Source organism: Phoxinus phoxinus (assembly GCF_949152265.1).
Source record: "Phoxinus phoxinus genome assembly, chromosome: 2".
Classification (NCBI taxonomy): Eukaryota; Metazoa; Chordata; class Actinopteri; order Cypriniformes; family Leuciscidae; genus Phoxinus; species Phoxinus phoxinus.
In genome coordinates this window covers 10,365,338-10,380,612 of record NC_136877.1, presented here as the reverse complement: position 1 = coordinate 10,380,612, position 15,275 = coordinate 10,365,338, and the positions used below count along the sequence as shown (strand labels likewise).

The 15,275-nt window shown below is 43.3% G+C and overlaps 1 protein-coding gene across 3 annotated transcripts in view; it reads left to right on the top strand.

Moving 5' to 3' along the window:
• Nucleotides 1–15,275, top strand: part of LOC306989869 (sodium/potassium/calcium exchanger 3) — a 164,321-nt gene that overhangs the window by 138,647 nt on the left and 10,399 nt on the right. For all 3 annotated transcript variants that reach the window (XM_079595928.1, XM_079595927.1, XM_079595929.1), the window contains 6 exons: nt 1,735–1,788; nt 4,094–4,236; nt 4,334–4,500; nt 7,654–7,858; nt 12,655–12,821; nt 12,938–13,052. In XM_079595928.1, the coding sequence (XP_079452054.1) occupies nt 1,735–1,788; nt 4,094–4,236; nt 4,334–4,500; nt 7,654–7,858; nt 12,655–12,821; nt 12,938–13,052 (851 nt within the window). The remainder of the gene's footprint in view (nt 1–1,734; nt 1,789–4,093; nt 4,237–4,333; nt 4,501–7,653; nt 7,859–12,654; nt 12,822–12,937; nt 13,053–15,275) is intronic.

Below are 15,275 nucleotides of genomic sequence, written 5' to 3'. Positions count from 1 at the left end.
CAACTGCTGTCTCCCTCCACCCTCAAAGTACAGGCTGCCGCTATTTCAGCATATCACGACTACATAGATGGCAAAACAATAGGAAAGCACGACCTGGTCGGCAGGTTCCTTAGGGGGTTCCATACCCTCTTGGGATCTTTCCCTGGTGCTTCGAGCACTTCAGGATGTGCCCTTTGAGCCTTTGCAATCAGACTTAAAGCTTCTTTCCATGAAGACTTTGCTGCTGGTTGCACTGGCCTCCTGCACTTGCACTGGGTAGGGGATCTGCAGGCATTTTTGGTCGACGAATCATGCCTAGAGTTCGGGCAGGGTGACAACCATGTTGTACTGAGACCCTGGCCTGGTTATGTGCCCAAGGTTCCTACCACTCCCTTCAGGGACCAGGTAGTGAACCTGCAAGCGCTGCCCCTGGAGGAGGCAGACCCAGCCCTGGCTTTGCTCTGTTCTATTCGCGCTCTGCATTTGTACATAGACAGAACTCAAAGTCTCAGGACGTCAGACCAGCTCTTTGTCTGTTACGGAGGCCAGCAGAAGGGAAAGGCTCTCTCCAAGCAGAGGATGGCCCACTGAATAGTGGACGCCATTGCCTTGGCTTACCAAGCACAAGGCGTGCCCTGCCTGCTCAGGTTGCATGATCACTCCACGAGAGGCGTTGCATCCTCCTGTGCCCTGGCACATGGCTCCTCGCTAACAGATATCTGTAGAGCTGGGGGCTGGGCGACACCTAACATGTTCGCTAGATATTATAGCCTACGTGTAGAGCCGGTCTCCTCCCGTGTTCTCACCCTAAACGGGTAGAAGCACTGAGAGGCTTGCTGCACCCTACTGTGCACCCTTATTGCTCCAGAGTGAAAAACCTGTTGAGTCCTCCAATACCTTCGGCCCGGACATGGTGGAGCGTCTGGCGCCAGGCCTTTATCTGCTGAATCCTTGAGAACCTGGTCTAGGCTGGGTCCCATATGTGTGACCCTACGGGGATCCCATATGTGTATTCTTCCACGGCTGCTTCTGATCGAAGTCTGTGTCTTCCCTTGGGCTAAGTCACCCAGTATTTATATGCAGTACAACCTTCGGGCTAGTCCATATGTATTCCTCACATAACTCCTTCGGGGAATAATATGGCTTCCGCAGCGCCCCCCTTTTCTCATAGAAAGGGCACGCTTTGCCAGTGTTATCCAAAAATCTCACTGTGTGGGTTATCATGGAACAACAGTGACATGCATACTCTGTGTAAGCCCTCTCCTATCGTCCTTCCAGGCAAGAAGGGGTAGAGGCTTGCACAGGGCGCTGGATGGGGTGCAGCAGCTGTGGCCCTTTTGTAGAGATTCCTATTCGTCCGGGGCGGCCAGCATATCAGACTCGGCTCATCAGCAAAAAAACGAAGTGCAATCGTACCTGCTGCTCATTATACACCAGCGCTGTGTTGCTGAACAGATGCAAATGATTGCACGCCAATGTGCATTGGCTCGTTTAGTTTCACTCGAAGTAGATTGGCCTCTCTAGCGAGATTTCTATACGTCAGTCTCGACATGGCGTCTACGTTCCCTCCTTGGAACGAGGGTTACCATATATAACTGATGTTTCTTCTTCATTCATGTTCACATGTTCAAGCAGAGTAGTCTCGTTATTTAGAAGCATTAGAAAGTTAATATATTTATACTTATATGAGATCTTTTTATTATGAGAGTTGTATTCGCGACGCTAACAATCTTTGTATCTATTGTTATACTGTAGGTGGGAATCCATGCTTCTGATCTCCATGTATGGAGTCTATATCCTTATCATGAAGTGAGTATAAATAATGGTGTTTTCCATCACATTGCCTTTAGAAAGCATTCAGAGTAGTATTCCATTCATGAAGTTAAGTATCTCTCCACTTTTATCGCCCTTTTTTGGAACATTTTAGAAGATATTTGAAGATTTCTAAAACCCATAACCGATTAACATGCAATTAAGTTTCCGAAAGCATAACATTCATTTTGCATTCATACTTTAGAACTATATTCTTTCGAATGGTTATTTCCATAATAACTAGGCTACTCTTTAAAAGTTTGCTTAAGCATTTGCATGTGGGATATCAGTGTATTAGACACTGTATTAAGCACTGTTACTGAAAATTGTATCTGAAAACTTCTAGTCAGCAAGTCAAAGGCTAACATGTTATGGAAAAACTCCCAAGATGGTTAGGTTTGAGAGGAAGAAACCTTGGGAGGAATTAAAAAAAGTGTAACATATAATCCTAGAATTAATACTGTAGTACTCGTTGTCTTTTCTGGCTCCAAATCCCAAATGAAGTTTTTTATAATAGCCTAGACTAAAACGCCTTTAGACCTCCCTCTTGCTTCAAACATATACCTTTTCAAGTATCTCTTCTCTTTATTGCTACAGGTTAAGAATTTCCAAGTTCAAGCTAATACATGACACCTCTTTCCTGCATATGAGAGAGGACCCGTTTCATTTATTGTTTAGAAAGGAGCCTGGATGAGTAACAGTGTTGTATAGACAACACAGTTTTATAGAGAGATAAGGATCTTCTAGATGACAACTGTCTTCATTAAAGACCTTTTAAGGCTACTAGGGGAAGCTTGAGCTGTCGGAGGCTGAGATAAACATCCCTGCTCTCTGTTTTATTTGAGGAGGGAAACTAAAGCATGTTTTGATGCAGAGGTATTGATAATACAAGATACTACATACTTATCTCGTACAGATACAACAACCCATGTTTTGGAGGCTGGTGTGCTTTATGTCCCCATCAAGTGCCTCAAGAGAAAAAGCGACTGAAAAACCTTTGAGAAACTATATTATATTATAATATACTGTTAAACTGTGTAACTGAAACATGTACAATAATGCATTTATTGATATGTTTAAAAAAAATAAACTATAGCAATGCATTTTAAGAATTTTTTACATTTGTGCCACACATTTCAAAGTTTCACCTAAAAAATTGACAACATTCATGACAGGTAAGTATGCATGTAAGTAATAATGAAAAGTGCTTAAAATATCTAATGAAATTAAGGGAGATGAACAAGAACTAATAATTTTCACAAAAACATCAAAATAATGCTCTTTCACATTGTATATATTTTAGCTCTGAATACTTACAAGAAATGTGTCTCAGCTTTAGAGATAAAGCATGATTAATAATTGCTAAATATATATAAAGAACAATTACAGATAGTGCTGCTTAAGATTACACCAGGTACTCAAAACTGTCTCACTAGAGGGTGCTAAAATCATACCAGTAGAATGCATAGATAAACCATATCCGGAGTAAGGATATATATACCAGTCAAAAGTTTGGAATAATTAAGAGTTTTTAAAAGTCTATTATGCTCATCAAAGCTGCATTTATTTGATCAAAATACAGTAAGATTTGCTGTTATTATTATCAATGTTAAAAACTATTTTATTACTTTTTTAGGATTATTTGATTAATAAAATGTTGAAAACAACAGCATATTTGAAATAGAAATTTATTGTAACATTATAAATGTCTTTTTAAATGTCATTATAACAGTTATTTTTAAATTGCAATAATGTTTCACACTATTAGTTATTTTTGATCAAATAAATCAAATCAAGTCTCCTTTCAAAAACATAAATAAATCTTATCGACCCCATCATTTTTTGCAATAGTGTATATTTATATAATAAAATTCAAATGTATAAAATATGACAATTTGTTTTCTAGTCTGTCAGAAACAGAGACTCAAATTATTGGTTGATTTAGCCTTAAAGTCGAAATGAAACGGAAGTTGCGATAGCTTTTTCTTCCTTATTGTGACAAATCAGAGTGAAACGGCTCCTTGAACAAGAAGAAAAATGTTGGATGGGACTTGATTTTGTACATAGGGAATTGATGATAGAAGATCTCATGTGAGTGACAGGTTGTCACGCCCTCACGCCAGTAAATACATCATCAGAGAAGAGAAGTCACTGAAAGATGGAGAAGTTATTTTAATCAAAGACTACAAGGCACATGAATAATTGTGTAACGATGTGTCATTTATAATAAATACGTCAATATTCCATAAAAAAAGTTGAATTTTTTATTTTGTTTTCATGGTGACTTTAATCTCGTTCGCAGGTTTAATCGTCAGATTGCCAGCTTTGTCCAAAGATCATGTGTCAGTCCAGCCCAGTGTTGTGTCAGGAGAGAAATGCCCACAGATAAAGAGGGTGATGAGGTGGGAGTCAATTGCAACACCTCCATGGTGCTGTTAAAGAAAGGTACTCATGCATGCATGTTTTTATTCTCGATAGCAGGAATGCAGCGCTTCCAAAGTGGTGGTTCTTAATATGCATTTATTTTCTGTGTTGTTTTCAGCTCCAGCAGACTCAGGGCAGGAATCTCAAGTAGTGATGGTGGATGAGCTACTGATCTTGAGACCACACCAGCTTTCATTCCCGGAGGCTGGGCTGCGTGTTATGATCACTCCGCATTTCTCCCCACGTACCCGTCTGTCTATGGCTGGACGCATGCTCATCAGTGAGGTGAACTTGAAAACATTTTTTGTTACCTAATAATAAAGATAATGTCTTTTAAATTACAGTTCAATTCCTGAATTTGTTTACTTTATATTTAAATAGACTTTGTATGTATGACAAAAACATTATTTCCTTTTAAATAATTTGATAAATTCATGACATGAATTTTACGGTAATGAAAGATACAGTATCACTTTCATCTATAAACTTATTAGTTTTAATTATTTTTTAGTTTATTTAAAATTTAAATAATCCATATTATTTTCTGTTTTGTTATCTTAAACCCCCAAAATGTCTGGAAGTGCAACTGTCCAAACTATTTAAAATGGTGTCTTATCCGCCTATATTTTCATATTGTACAGTATGACATAAAAACATTAAAAAAAAATCAGGATTTCCAAAATCAATCTATGGATATGCAGCAGCGTTTTCGACAAAGAGGATATCAAACACAAACTCTCGTTCAAGCTCATAATAGAGCCCAATCACTTGAAAGGAAGAGCCTGCTCCAGTCTAGACCCAAAAGAGTGTCAACTCAGAAACCCTACTTTGTCACTCATTTAATTTACATTTAGTCATTTAGCAGACGCTTTTATCCAAAGCGACTTACAACTGATGACTACAGCAAGCGAGTCATCGTGAAGAGGCAAAAATAACGCAAGAAGTGCTCAAAATACAAAGTTCAGGCATTGCTCAGAGTAGCATAAGCCAAACAAGGGAGGATAATTTTTTTTTAAATAAATGTTTTAGATATATTTTTTATTATGTCAAGTGCTCACGGAAGAGATGAGTTTTCAGTTGTCTTTTGAATGTAGTTAGGGATTCTGCATTCCGGACGAGGGTAGGGACTAGGGAGATCATTCCACCAGCATGGAATCGTGAATGAGAATGTTCACGATTTCAGCAAGGAGGCTGTCCAGATTAAACACATTATAAAGAAAAACTGGAACATTATTGAATGTGACCCGACTTTACGGGATATATTCACGGAACCCCCCGGGATCAGCTTTAGGAGGGCCCCCACAATTAAAGACAAGTTAGTAAGAAGTTACCTCCCTGCTCCTAAACGTGAAACTTGGCTTCGTCAACCCAAGGGAAACTTTCCTTGTGGCAATTGTAATTATTGTGAGAATATGGCTAAAACTGACACATTTATGGATGTTTTCAGTAATAAGACTTACACTGTTGATAGTTTTATAAATTGCAATACTACCCATGTTGTCTATCAATTATAGTGTACTTGTGGCTGTTTTTACGTAGGCCTCACTAAAAGGAAACTAAGGGCGCTTTCACACTGGCAGTTTAGTTTGGAACAGGGCACGGTTCCCATGAAAAATCGCTAATGTGAACGCTGTCATGCAGACTCAGGTGTGCACTGGGGTACTGAACCCGAGACTACCCGGATGAGGTGGTCTGAGTTCGGTTGCTCCCGAACCGTGCCGCGGTTCGCGTGAATGTGAAAGCAACACGGACTCGGGTGCGCGCTTGTTCAGGAAGTAAAGTGACCTGCGCATGCGTTTTTGCTGATTATTATGTATTTAGTTAAATAAAACGCATGTAAGGGATGGTAGTGTTGATGATTTACCTTGGATAAGATGAGCGAGAGTGAGCCTGCAGTGTATTCGCGCATAGCGCGTGGAATCAATTCCAAACAAATTTGGAAATCCACTGTCTCCTCAAAAGAGTCCAAAAGAGTTTGCAAGCAGCAGAAGACCACCTTATGCGACACACACACACACACACACACACACACACACACACACACACACACACAGTAAACCTTGGTTCACTCAGCTGCGCATAATAGCACCGAATTAATAAAAAACACAATATATTGACCCACATTCTGTTTTCTATCATGCGCCGTGCACGTTTGCGATGGCATAATATGCACCCAAACGCACCAGAGTCCGATAGAATCAAGTTGAGTGTGAAACCAGACCAACGCTGCGTGGGGCACTGGGAACAATCGCGCTCGGGCTCGGACCGCAGTAAACGAGCTCATTGTGAAAGCCCCCTAAGAGACAGAGTAGCTGAACATAGGTATGCCATCCGGACTGGAAATATTAATTATCCAAAGGCCAAACATTATATAGACGCAAAACATGGGAGGGATTTGACCTTACGAGTAGTGGGCATTGAGGCTATTCGCCTTGATGCCAGGGGTGGCATCAAGGCGAATAGCCTTGGTCCAATCAAACGCCTTAAACAAAGGGAGACATATTGGATATATTCCTTGAGGGCCACTAGTCATCCAGGTCTCAATGAAGATTTTGACCTCTCACCTTTTTTGAAATTGTTGTGTCTCAATAGGGACAGTGTATTGTTGTTTGTGAATGTTGACTAGTCTTTGAATGCAATGCCCATTTTTTTCTCATGTTGTTTTAGAACCATGTTGACTATGAATTCAGAATTATGATGGGTAACTAGCCTATTCACATTTATTGACTTTTGGGGCATATTGTGTGGAGTACACTAGATGTTTGGTGTCACTCCTATTTTTCCACTTGGAGATCTCTTATTTTGCCTTTTATTTGTATGGTTTAACCTTTGGCATTAGACATTACCTGAACTATTGCCTCTAGTAGCCAAAAAATTGTGTTGTCAGTGCCAGAGTGGCACACCTGAAATCAATGCAACTATAAGTATTGCTTGATTTCTGTCTGTTTGTTACCAACACCCTGATAAAGGCCAGTGGGCCGATACGCGTTGGTGTTTTAATGCTATAGCCCACAAAAAAATAATAAAGGCTTTTTAACTTTTGCATCCTACTGAGTGCCTGGACTTGGATTTTTTTTATGAACATTGAACCCTTCCAAGAGCACCAGAGGATACAAGGGATACCAGCAGCGCTCCAGCTTCCCTTTGTCTAGCCGTTGACATGTTATTTGACAATAACATTGTTTAAACATTGTTCATGACTCAAAATTATGCATTACATCAGTTTTGAAAATATTTTTTAAGGCTTATTTGTCAATGATCCATAAATATTTATTTGAATGACGATTCATTTACACTTCTTGTCATTCCAATTCCAATTCCAACTGATACATTAAAAGGGGAGTAAATTCTTACATTCAGAATATTGCCCAACCCTGCATGAAAATGTAAATTCCTTGCTTTTCCTCCTCTTTACCATCTCTCTCCTGCACATTTCAGAGACAGAGGCTGCTTAGGGAGAGCAGGACCCCAGTGAAGACATTTAGTTCTAGAGGGGTAGTAAATGGAGGAAGTGCTGAACCACAGCAGACACTTGAGGACACAGAAATGATGGATGGTAAGAAAGGAGTGGAGGTGGAAAATAATCAGCCTGAAGAAGAGGATGAGGATGGGGACGAAAGATTCAGACCTCTCCATATTCCTGGTTAGTTCATGAAAGCAGATCAAATGCAATTTATTGGTATTAAAAACATGCAGGTTTTGCTTAGTATACTAAACATTGGTTATTCTTTTGGTAAGCCTTGAATCATCTCTAGGAGAATTTTTAGTTCCCTTTCAGTCAGTCACTATGAGTTACGTCAGTGACTGATGACATGGGGGGTTTCACTAGAGGGCCCTATCACCTTCGAGTTATTAGAAAACGAGCCAATGGTATGAACATACCATGGGTCTGTCGGAATTTGCATTGCGAACTCCGCCCCACTGCGTGGGTATAAAAGGAGCCGTGAGTGCAATCTCGCCTTATGTTTCTGCTTCGGAGCCGAAGTGTTTATGTGCTTCTCTTCGCCTTCATTAAAGCAACGAGCGTCTCTCTTCAGTCGGTGTTGGTGTGACGGTGCGTTTTAGCGGGTTCGCGGACCTGCTGGTCTGTGTAGTGACTTTGCACACGGCTCGTGTTCGCTCCTGGGCGCTTCAGCACTGCTGAGAGAGCTTTTCTTTTTCTAAAAGAGCTGCACATACACGTCTTTTTAAAGATGTCTCGCCCGTGTGTTTCTGGATGTGGGCACACGATCCATCCTCCTGACTGTCACAAGTGCTTTCTAGCATGTTTGGGCTTTAATCTCGCTCAGGCTGTGCTCGTGGATTAGTCATGTTCACATTGCGGGAACATGGCCATCGCGGTGTTATGATTGAGACTCAATGACCTCTGTGGAGGTAGAGTCCCCTCTACCACTCCCCAATTTAGCTCTTTCTTTGAGAGGGGATACTTTGGCTGGTGGCCAGGGTGATCTGAGGGTTACGGAGTGGAATAACCCGACGAGTCTTCCTCGGGCCATGCCCCCCTGCACATCGCAAGCCGTGGAGCTTCCGGGTGAACCTGGTTCCTCTCCAGGAACCAGTGTTTTCATTCAGGGCTCCGGCAGATGACGCCATGTCGCTCATGTCGCTGGGGACCCCATGTCCAGCATCACAAGGCGGGATTGATTCCTCTGTAGATGAGGATTAGGCTGCGTTACCTCCCTCTGGAGTGCCAGTGTTCGCAGAGTCTGATCCAGAGCTGACGGCCATGCTTGCCCGGGCAGCTGAGAGCATAGGGTTGGAGTGGCACCCGCTGCCTTCCCCAGAGCGCTCAAGGCTGGATGATTGTTTCCTGGGGGCGGCGCGTACTGCCCTCAGTGCCTTTCTTCCCGGAGGTGCATCAGGAGGTCACATACAAGAGCTGTGTACTGCCACCGACCTCGCTTTACTGGCGACGAAGGTCACTGCACGATCCCTGTGTCAGGTGATATCCACTTATGTGGTCCAGGAACGTCATCTGTGGCTCAATCTGGCTGATATGCGGGAGGTTGAGAGAACTCATTGTGTCAACTCCCCCATATCCCAGGCTAAGCTCTTCGGCGGTGCGGTTGAGGACATCGCCCAACAGTTCTCGGCCGCCCAGAAGCAGACTGAGGCGATAAAGCATATCCTGCCCGACGACCAGCTGCTGCCTCCATCCTGCCGTCGATGCAGCCCCCTCAGTCTGCTTCCCGCCGAGGCCACCTTCCTGTGGCTCCCGCCCCTCCTGCTCAGCCCAAGCAGCAGCCTTCGCCCGGGCCGAAGCAAGGAGGTGGTCGCAGGAAGACTGCACAGCCCGTCACTGCCTCCCCAGACACTTCCCATTGCTGCTGGTTTTACTCCCTGACCGAGGGGACCCTCGGCTCAGATGCACTAGCGCACAGCTGGCCGCGGGGCCTCCGCAAGTATGCTTTACCCCCAGTGAGCCTTCTTGCACAGGTCCTGTGCAAGATTATGGAGGACAAAGAGCAGGTCCTTTTGGTTGCGCCTCATTGGATCACCCGGACTTGGTTCTCCAAACTGGTGCTCCTTGCGACTGCCCCTCCCTGGCCAATCCCTCTGAGGAAGGACCTCCTTTTTCAGAGACGGGGCATCCTTTGGCACCCGTGTCCCGATCTCTGGAACCTGCACGTGTGGGTCCTGGACGGGACACGGAAGGTTTAAGTACCCTACCACCTCAGGTGGTGGCTACCTGAGCACACCTACGCCTACGCTCTGAAGTCGAACCTCTTCGTCACCTGGTGTTCTTCTCGCCGAGAAGATCCCAGAAAATGCCCGATCAAGTCTGTGCTCTCCTTCCTCCAAAAAGGGGTGGGATGAAGGCTGTCTCCTTCCACCCTAAACCTTTTATGTGGCTGCGATCTCTACGCACCACGACCTTGTGGAGTCTAAGATGGTAGGACAGCATGACCTGGTCATCAGGTTCCTTAGAGGGGCAAGGAGGCTAAATCCTCCTCGCCCCCCATATATGCCATCTTGGGACCTTGCAGTTGTTTTATCTGCACTGCAGAGAGCTCCCTTCGAGTCATTGCACTCAGTTAAGCTAAAGTACCTCTCCAAACATTTGAAGACGGCGCTCCTGGTTACTTTGGCATCCATCAAGAGGGTAGGGGACCTGCAGGCATTTTCGGTTGACGAAGCGTTGCCTGAAATTCGGGCCGGCTAACTGTCACGTCATCTTGAGACCCCGGCCTGGATATGTGCCCAAGGCTCCCACCACTCTTCAGGAATCAGGTGGTGAACCTGCAAGCGCTGCCCTCGTAGGAGACAGACCCAGCCTTGGCACTGCTCTGTCCAGTACATGCCCTTCGTGCTTAAGTAGACAGAACGCGGTGTTTTAGGACCTCAGACCAGCTCTTTGTCTGTTACGCTGGGAAGCTGAAGGGAAAGGCTTTCTCCAAGCAGAGGTTGTCTTGCTGGATAGTGGAAGCCATTGTCTTGGCTTACCAGGCACAGGGCCTGCCATGCCCCCTAGGGGTGAAGGCACACTCCACCAGGAGACACCTAATCATTTTGCGAGATTCTACAATCTCTGTGTAGAGCCGGTGTCCTCTTGTGTACTCGCTTCCAGTAGCCAGTAAGTAGGACCTGGTCTTTGTCATCGCTTGCTGCGCCATTCCACTCCACGGACTGGATACGTGTGCTATTTTACTCAGATGAGTTCTTCATAGACTCTGAGTTCCTCCTGTACTGTTGATGCCATCACCAGAGTGCATGCCCGGTTGGTCAGCCCTCATGATTGGTTAGGTGCCTCCATCTGCATGGTTCCCCGGTTGGGCAACCCCCACATGTGTATTTCCACAGTAAGTCTCCTCCGAGCACGTGTCTTTCCCTTGGCAAGACCCCTCTTGCCATCTCGAGGTTGAAACATTCCACTAACCCTGTGGGCTACCTCTGAGTTCTCCATATGCATCCCATACTCAGGTCATATGTGTATTTTAAGTCCTCCCTGCGGGTAGGCACTGTTACATATTCCATTTGGGATATGCTACCCAGTGTACCTTGGTATTCTTGCATTAGCCTGTCCCTTCACTCGTGCTAACCTCACGACAAGGAGCTGGGCTTGCGCAGGACACTGGAAGACAGGCGCAGTGGCGAGATTGGATTGGGACCCCCATTTCGTCAGTCACTGACGTAACTCGTAGTGACTGACTGAAAGGGAACGTCTCGGTTACGTATGTAACCCTCGTTCCCCGATGCCTCGTCCGCATGCCACTTCCGCTATACCGCTGCAATTGCCGGGACGCACAGTCTCGGCTCCTCAGCAGGTAACAATGCGAGATTGCACTTGCGGTTCCTTTTGTACGCAATGCAAATTCCGCAGAGCCATGGTATTTTCATACCATTGGCTCGTTTTCTAATAACTCGAAGGTTATACGGCTCTCTAGCGAAACCCCCATTTCGTCAGTCACTGACGTAACTTCTCCGTTCCCTCCTTCAGGGAACGAGGGTTACATACGTAACCGAGATGTTACCTTTATCTAATGTGTATTTAACGGTATTTAATAAGTCAAGTCAATACACATTTCATTATATTGCGGTTTATGCAATATAGATTGTTTTAAAGCAGCTTCACATTAATAAACAGGAACATAATAGTGTTAATTCTGTAAAATTATGAAACATTACATTTCAGCAGCTTTACAGAATACAATAGTGTCAAAATGCTTCTCAATGTAGTTCGATTTTGATAGCGTTCAGTTTAATAATTGTTAATGTTGTAAAATCAGTTTTTAAATAAATTTAAATTCAGCTATAAGCAGCTCTACAGAAGACAATGGTGTCATTATTCAGCTCAATTCAGTTGTTCAATGTTGATTCAATTCAGTTCAATAACTGTGTCAATGTTGCTAAGTTAGTGTTATTATTCAGCTCAATTCAGTTCTCATCCGATAGTGTCAGTGCAGTTAAACCAATAATATTACTGAATATTACCCAATATTCAAACCCAATAACAACCCGTTCTCACTCTGGCACAGTTTTAATCATTCCGATTGATGAATCCGAACATAGTGTTTACATGAATGCTAAATAAATGGTCGGGTTAATGTGCGCATTTATATGTCACAAAATATAAATCGGATTTGATCTTTTGACAAAAATACTGAGTTTTCCACTATTGGCGTGTACTTATCCCCCTACCTGTAGCATGTATTCTCTGTTTCACTGTGTTTCCCTGTGACTTAGTTTCTCTGTTTGTTGGTTAGTCATTATTTTCTCCTGTTGTTTCATTAATATGTTCATTCATTATTCGTTCCCTTTGTTTTCTTCATGTATTTATACCCTGTGTTATAATCCCTCATTCTATGTCCGTTATCATCTTTCTTTTCTTGGAATGCATTTTTTATTTTTATTTTTTACAAAAAACACACTGAGAAGTAATCAAAATGGTGCTTTGCTAACCATTTATGGTCCGTTTTCTTTGTGTATTGTGTGCATTAGCTGGATACCGTGCATGTATGAAGTGGTTTGTATCGTGGCCGCTGAGTGTTTTGCTGTATTACACAGTGCCTAACTGTGTTTCGCCACGTTGGCATCGATGGTTCATGGTCACTTTTTTTGCTTCAACCCTCTGGATTGCAATTTTTTCCTACCTCATGGTGTGGATGGTAAGAAAAAGCTAAAAAATATGGACATTCTCATTAAATATACTTTATTGTAATTCCATTGGTTGGTGTATTATGATGATTGTTATGATTGTCTGGTGTTTTTTAATGCCTTGCAGGTCACCATAATCAGCTACACTCTAGATATTCCGGATTACATCATGGGAATTACTTTCCTTGCTGCTGGCACTAGCGTACCCGACTGCATGGCAAGCCTCATTGTTGCCCGCCAAGGTTTGAAACCTTTGTATGTGTGAGCGGAGGCTAATGCCACCTAAGGGGTAAACGTATTTTATACACGCTCCCAACTACAGGGTTCCAACCAAATGGAAAGGACAAGCAGAGATGTGTACAATCTTTATTTGATGCTCAGAGATAAGAGGATATATATTATAAAATCACACAAGTTGAGAGAACAATGCAAAAGTACAATTCCATTCACACAACAATAAATAAATAAATAAATACTGATGTTATACTGCGGTCACCTGAAAAATTCGGATCTTGGACAACAGTCAATATCAATATCCCATGGGATAAGGTAACATTTGGGAAGGAGAAAAGAAAAATTAATTCAAACCACCTCAAATCACACCATCATGCAATTGTATAACCAAAACCACAATCAACCAAATAAATAAACAAAATAAATCAAATAAATCCTCCCAGTCCCAACGGTAATCCTTGATGGTACAAGCAAGGAATTGACCAATAAGATCTCAAGAACACAATTCACAAGCAACAACAAATCAAAGAAAAATACAATGAGATCAAATTATAACAAAAATATCAGATTAAAAAAAAACTATTAAATCGACCAATATAACAAAAAGTTTATCAGAAAAGAAAATACAATTAAATCAAACAATATAACAAAATTAATCCATATCAAATAGTCTCAACACACACGCACACAAACGCACCGCTCACTCAACCGCGCACTTGCATCAACACACACTCACATAAAACCCTGCGCACATAACCGTGTGCGTCTATCACAGTAATCAGTGGAACTTGAGCGCACAACTTCTCCAGTCTCCACCGCACAACACCACTGGTCGTCGTAACGAGCCGCCACACAGCAGCAAAACAACAGCGGGCAGATATCTATAAAATAATTACCCAATTTAGCCATTAACCCCACATACCCTAACTAAAATGACATCTTCGGTTAAAAAAACAACAACTCACAAAGTACAATATAACTTACCTGCAGCACAATCGACTGGCCCTCGGTACGATCGGTAAGAACGGTGAACAACCACCAATACGGCCTTGATCACACTACATAAACGAGCAATAATTAAAACGACACTACTATCAAATGCAACATCATATCAATGCAGTAGCGTACCTTAAAATATTTCTGTAGCTGGACATTCACAGGCCCAAGGCGAGAGTCAAAAGAAGTGAATTTCCCACTTATGCAGTCTACTATCTCGCTCAATGCTTAACGCATATTAGGTAGCTTCTTTCTGCGACACAATGCCACCTGCATACCATGCCGGAGGGAAAACGGAAGTGAAAGTAAATCTCCACGTTTTTAAAGGGGCCGTGAGCTTCCGCCCGGCTCCACCCACCTTAAAGGGTCACCCCATTACATTCTACCCCTGGCTTTTCGATCATCGTTCCGATGATCCAATCTACAACCATGGACGGAAAGGGCAATCCTGGGCCTGACCAGGTTGAAATGGAGCATTTACAGGCCCTCGGTCCAAATGTACATTTTGAACCGTTGCGATGGCCTTTGGTAGATGATAAAGGTTAGAATGTTTCCCGGCAGTAGTCCGAGTGGTTTGACGCAGACTCACTTCACTTATTTGAACTGGGGGATTAGCAATCAACACAGGGCCTTCAATCCCCATCTCAACAGGACTTTCTACAACCCTCTCTGGCTCCAGTGGTAGATCCACTTCGGCTGAACTCAAGGCAACAGGGGTTACCTCTATAACAGCTACATCCCACTCTTCCCTTGCCATTAGGGAGACTGAAAACGCATCCAAGTCGTCATCTGACAACCCTAACCCTGGATCAGCCATGTGGTCAGAGCATGCTATGTGTGGTACTAACTTTAAGTGAGACCTGTGCACCTGTTTTACCAAGGAAGGGTTATCTACCTCTGCTATAGTGTATACACCACCATCACCCCTAGGAGCTCTAACTACTTTGTGAACAATGCTGGACCAATGATTTTGTATTTTATTACGACCACGGACACCATAGTCCCGCAGATAAACTTCTTGACCCACCTGCAGCACAAAATCCCATCCTCCCTGATCATATCGCTTTTTACGAAGCTCAGCAGCTCTGTCCAGCCGAGACCTTACTCTCGTATAAGTTGTTTTAAGTCTCTCCCTATGCTCCATCACCCAGTCTTTCACCAGTCCACTGGCAGGTTCATCCACTGCTGAAAGCAGAAAATCAACTGGAAGTCTGGGGGCCTGGCCGAACATCAAA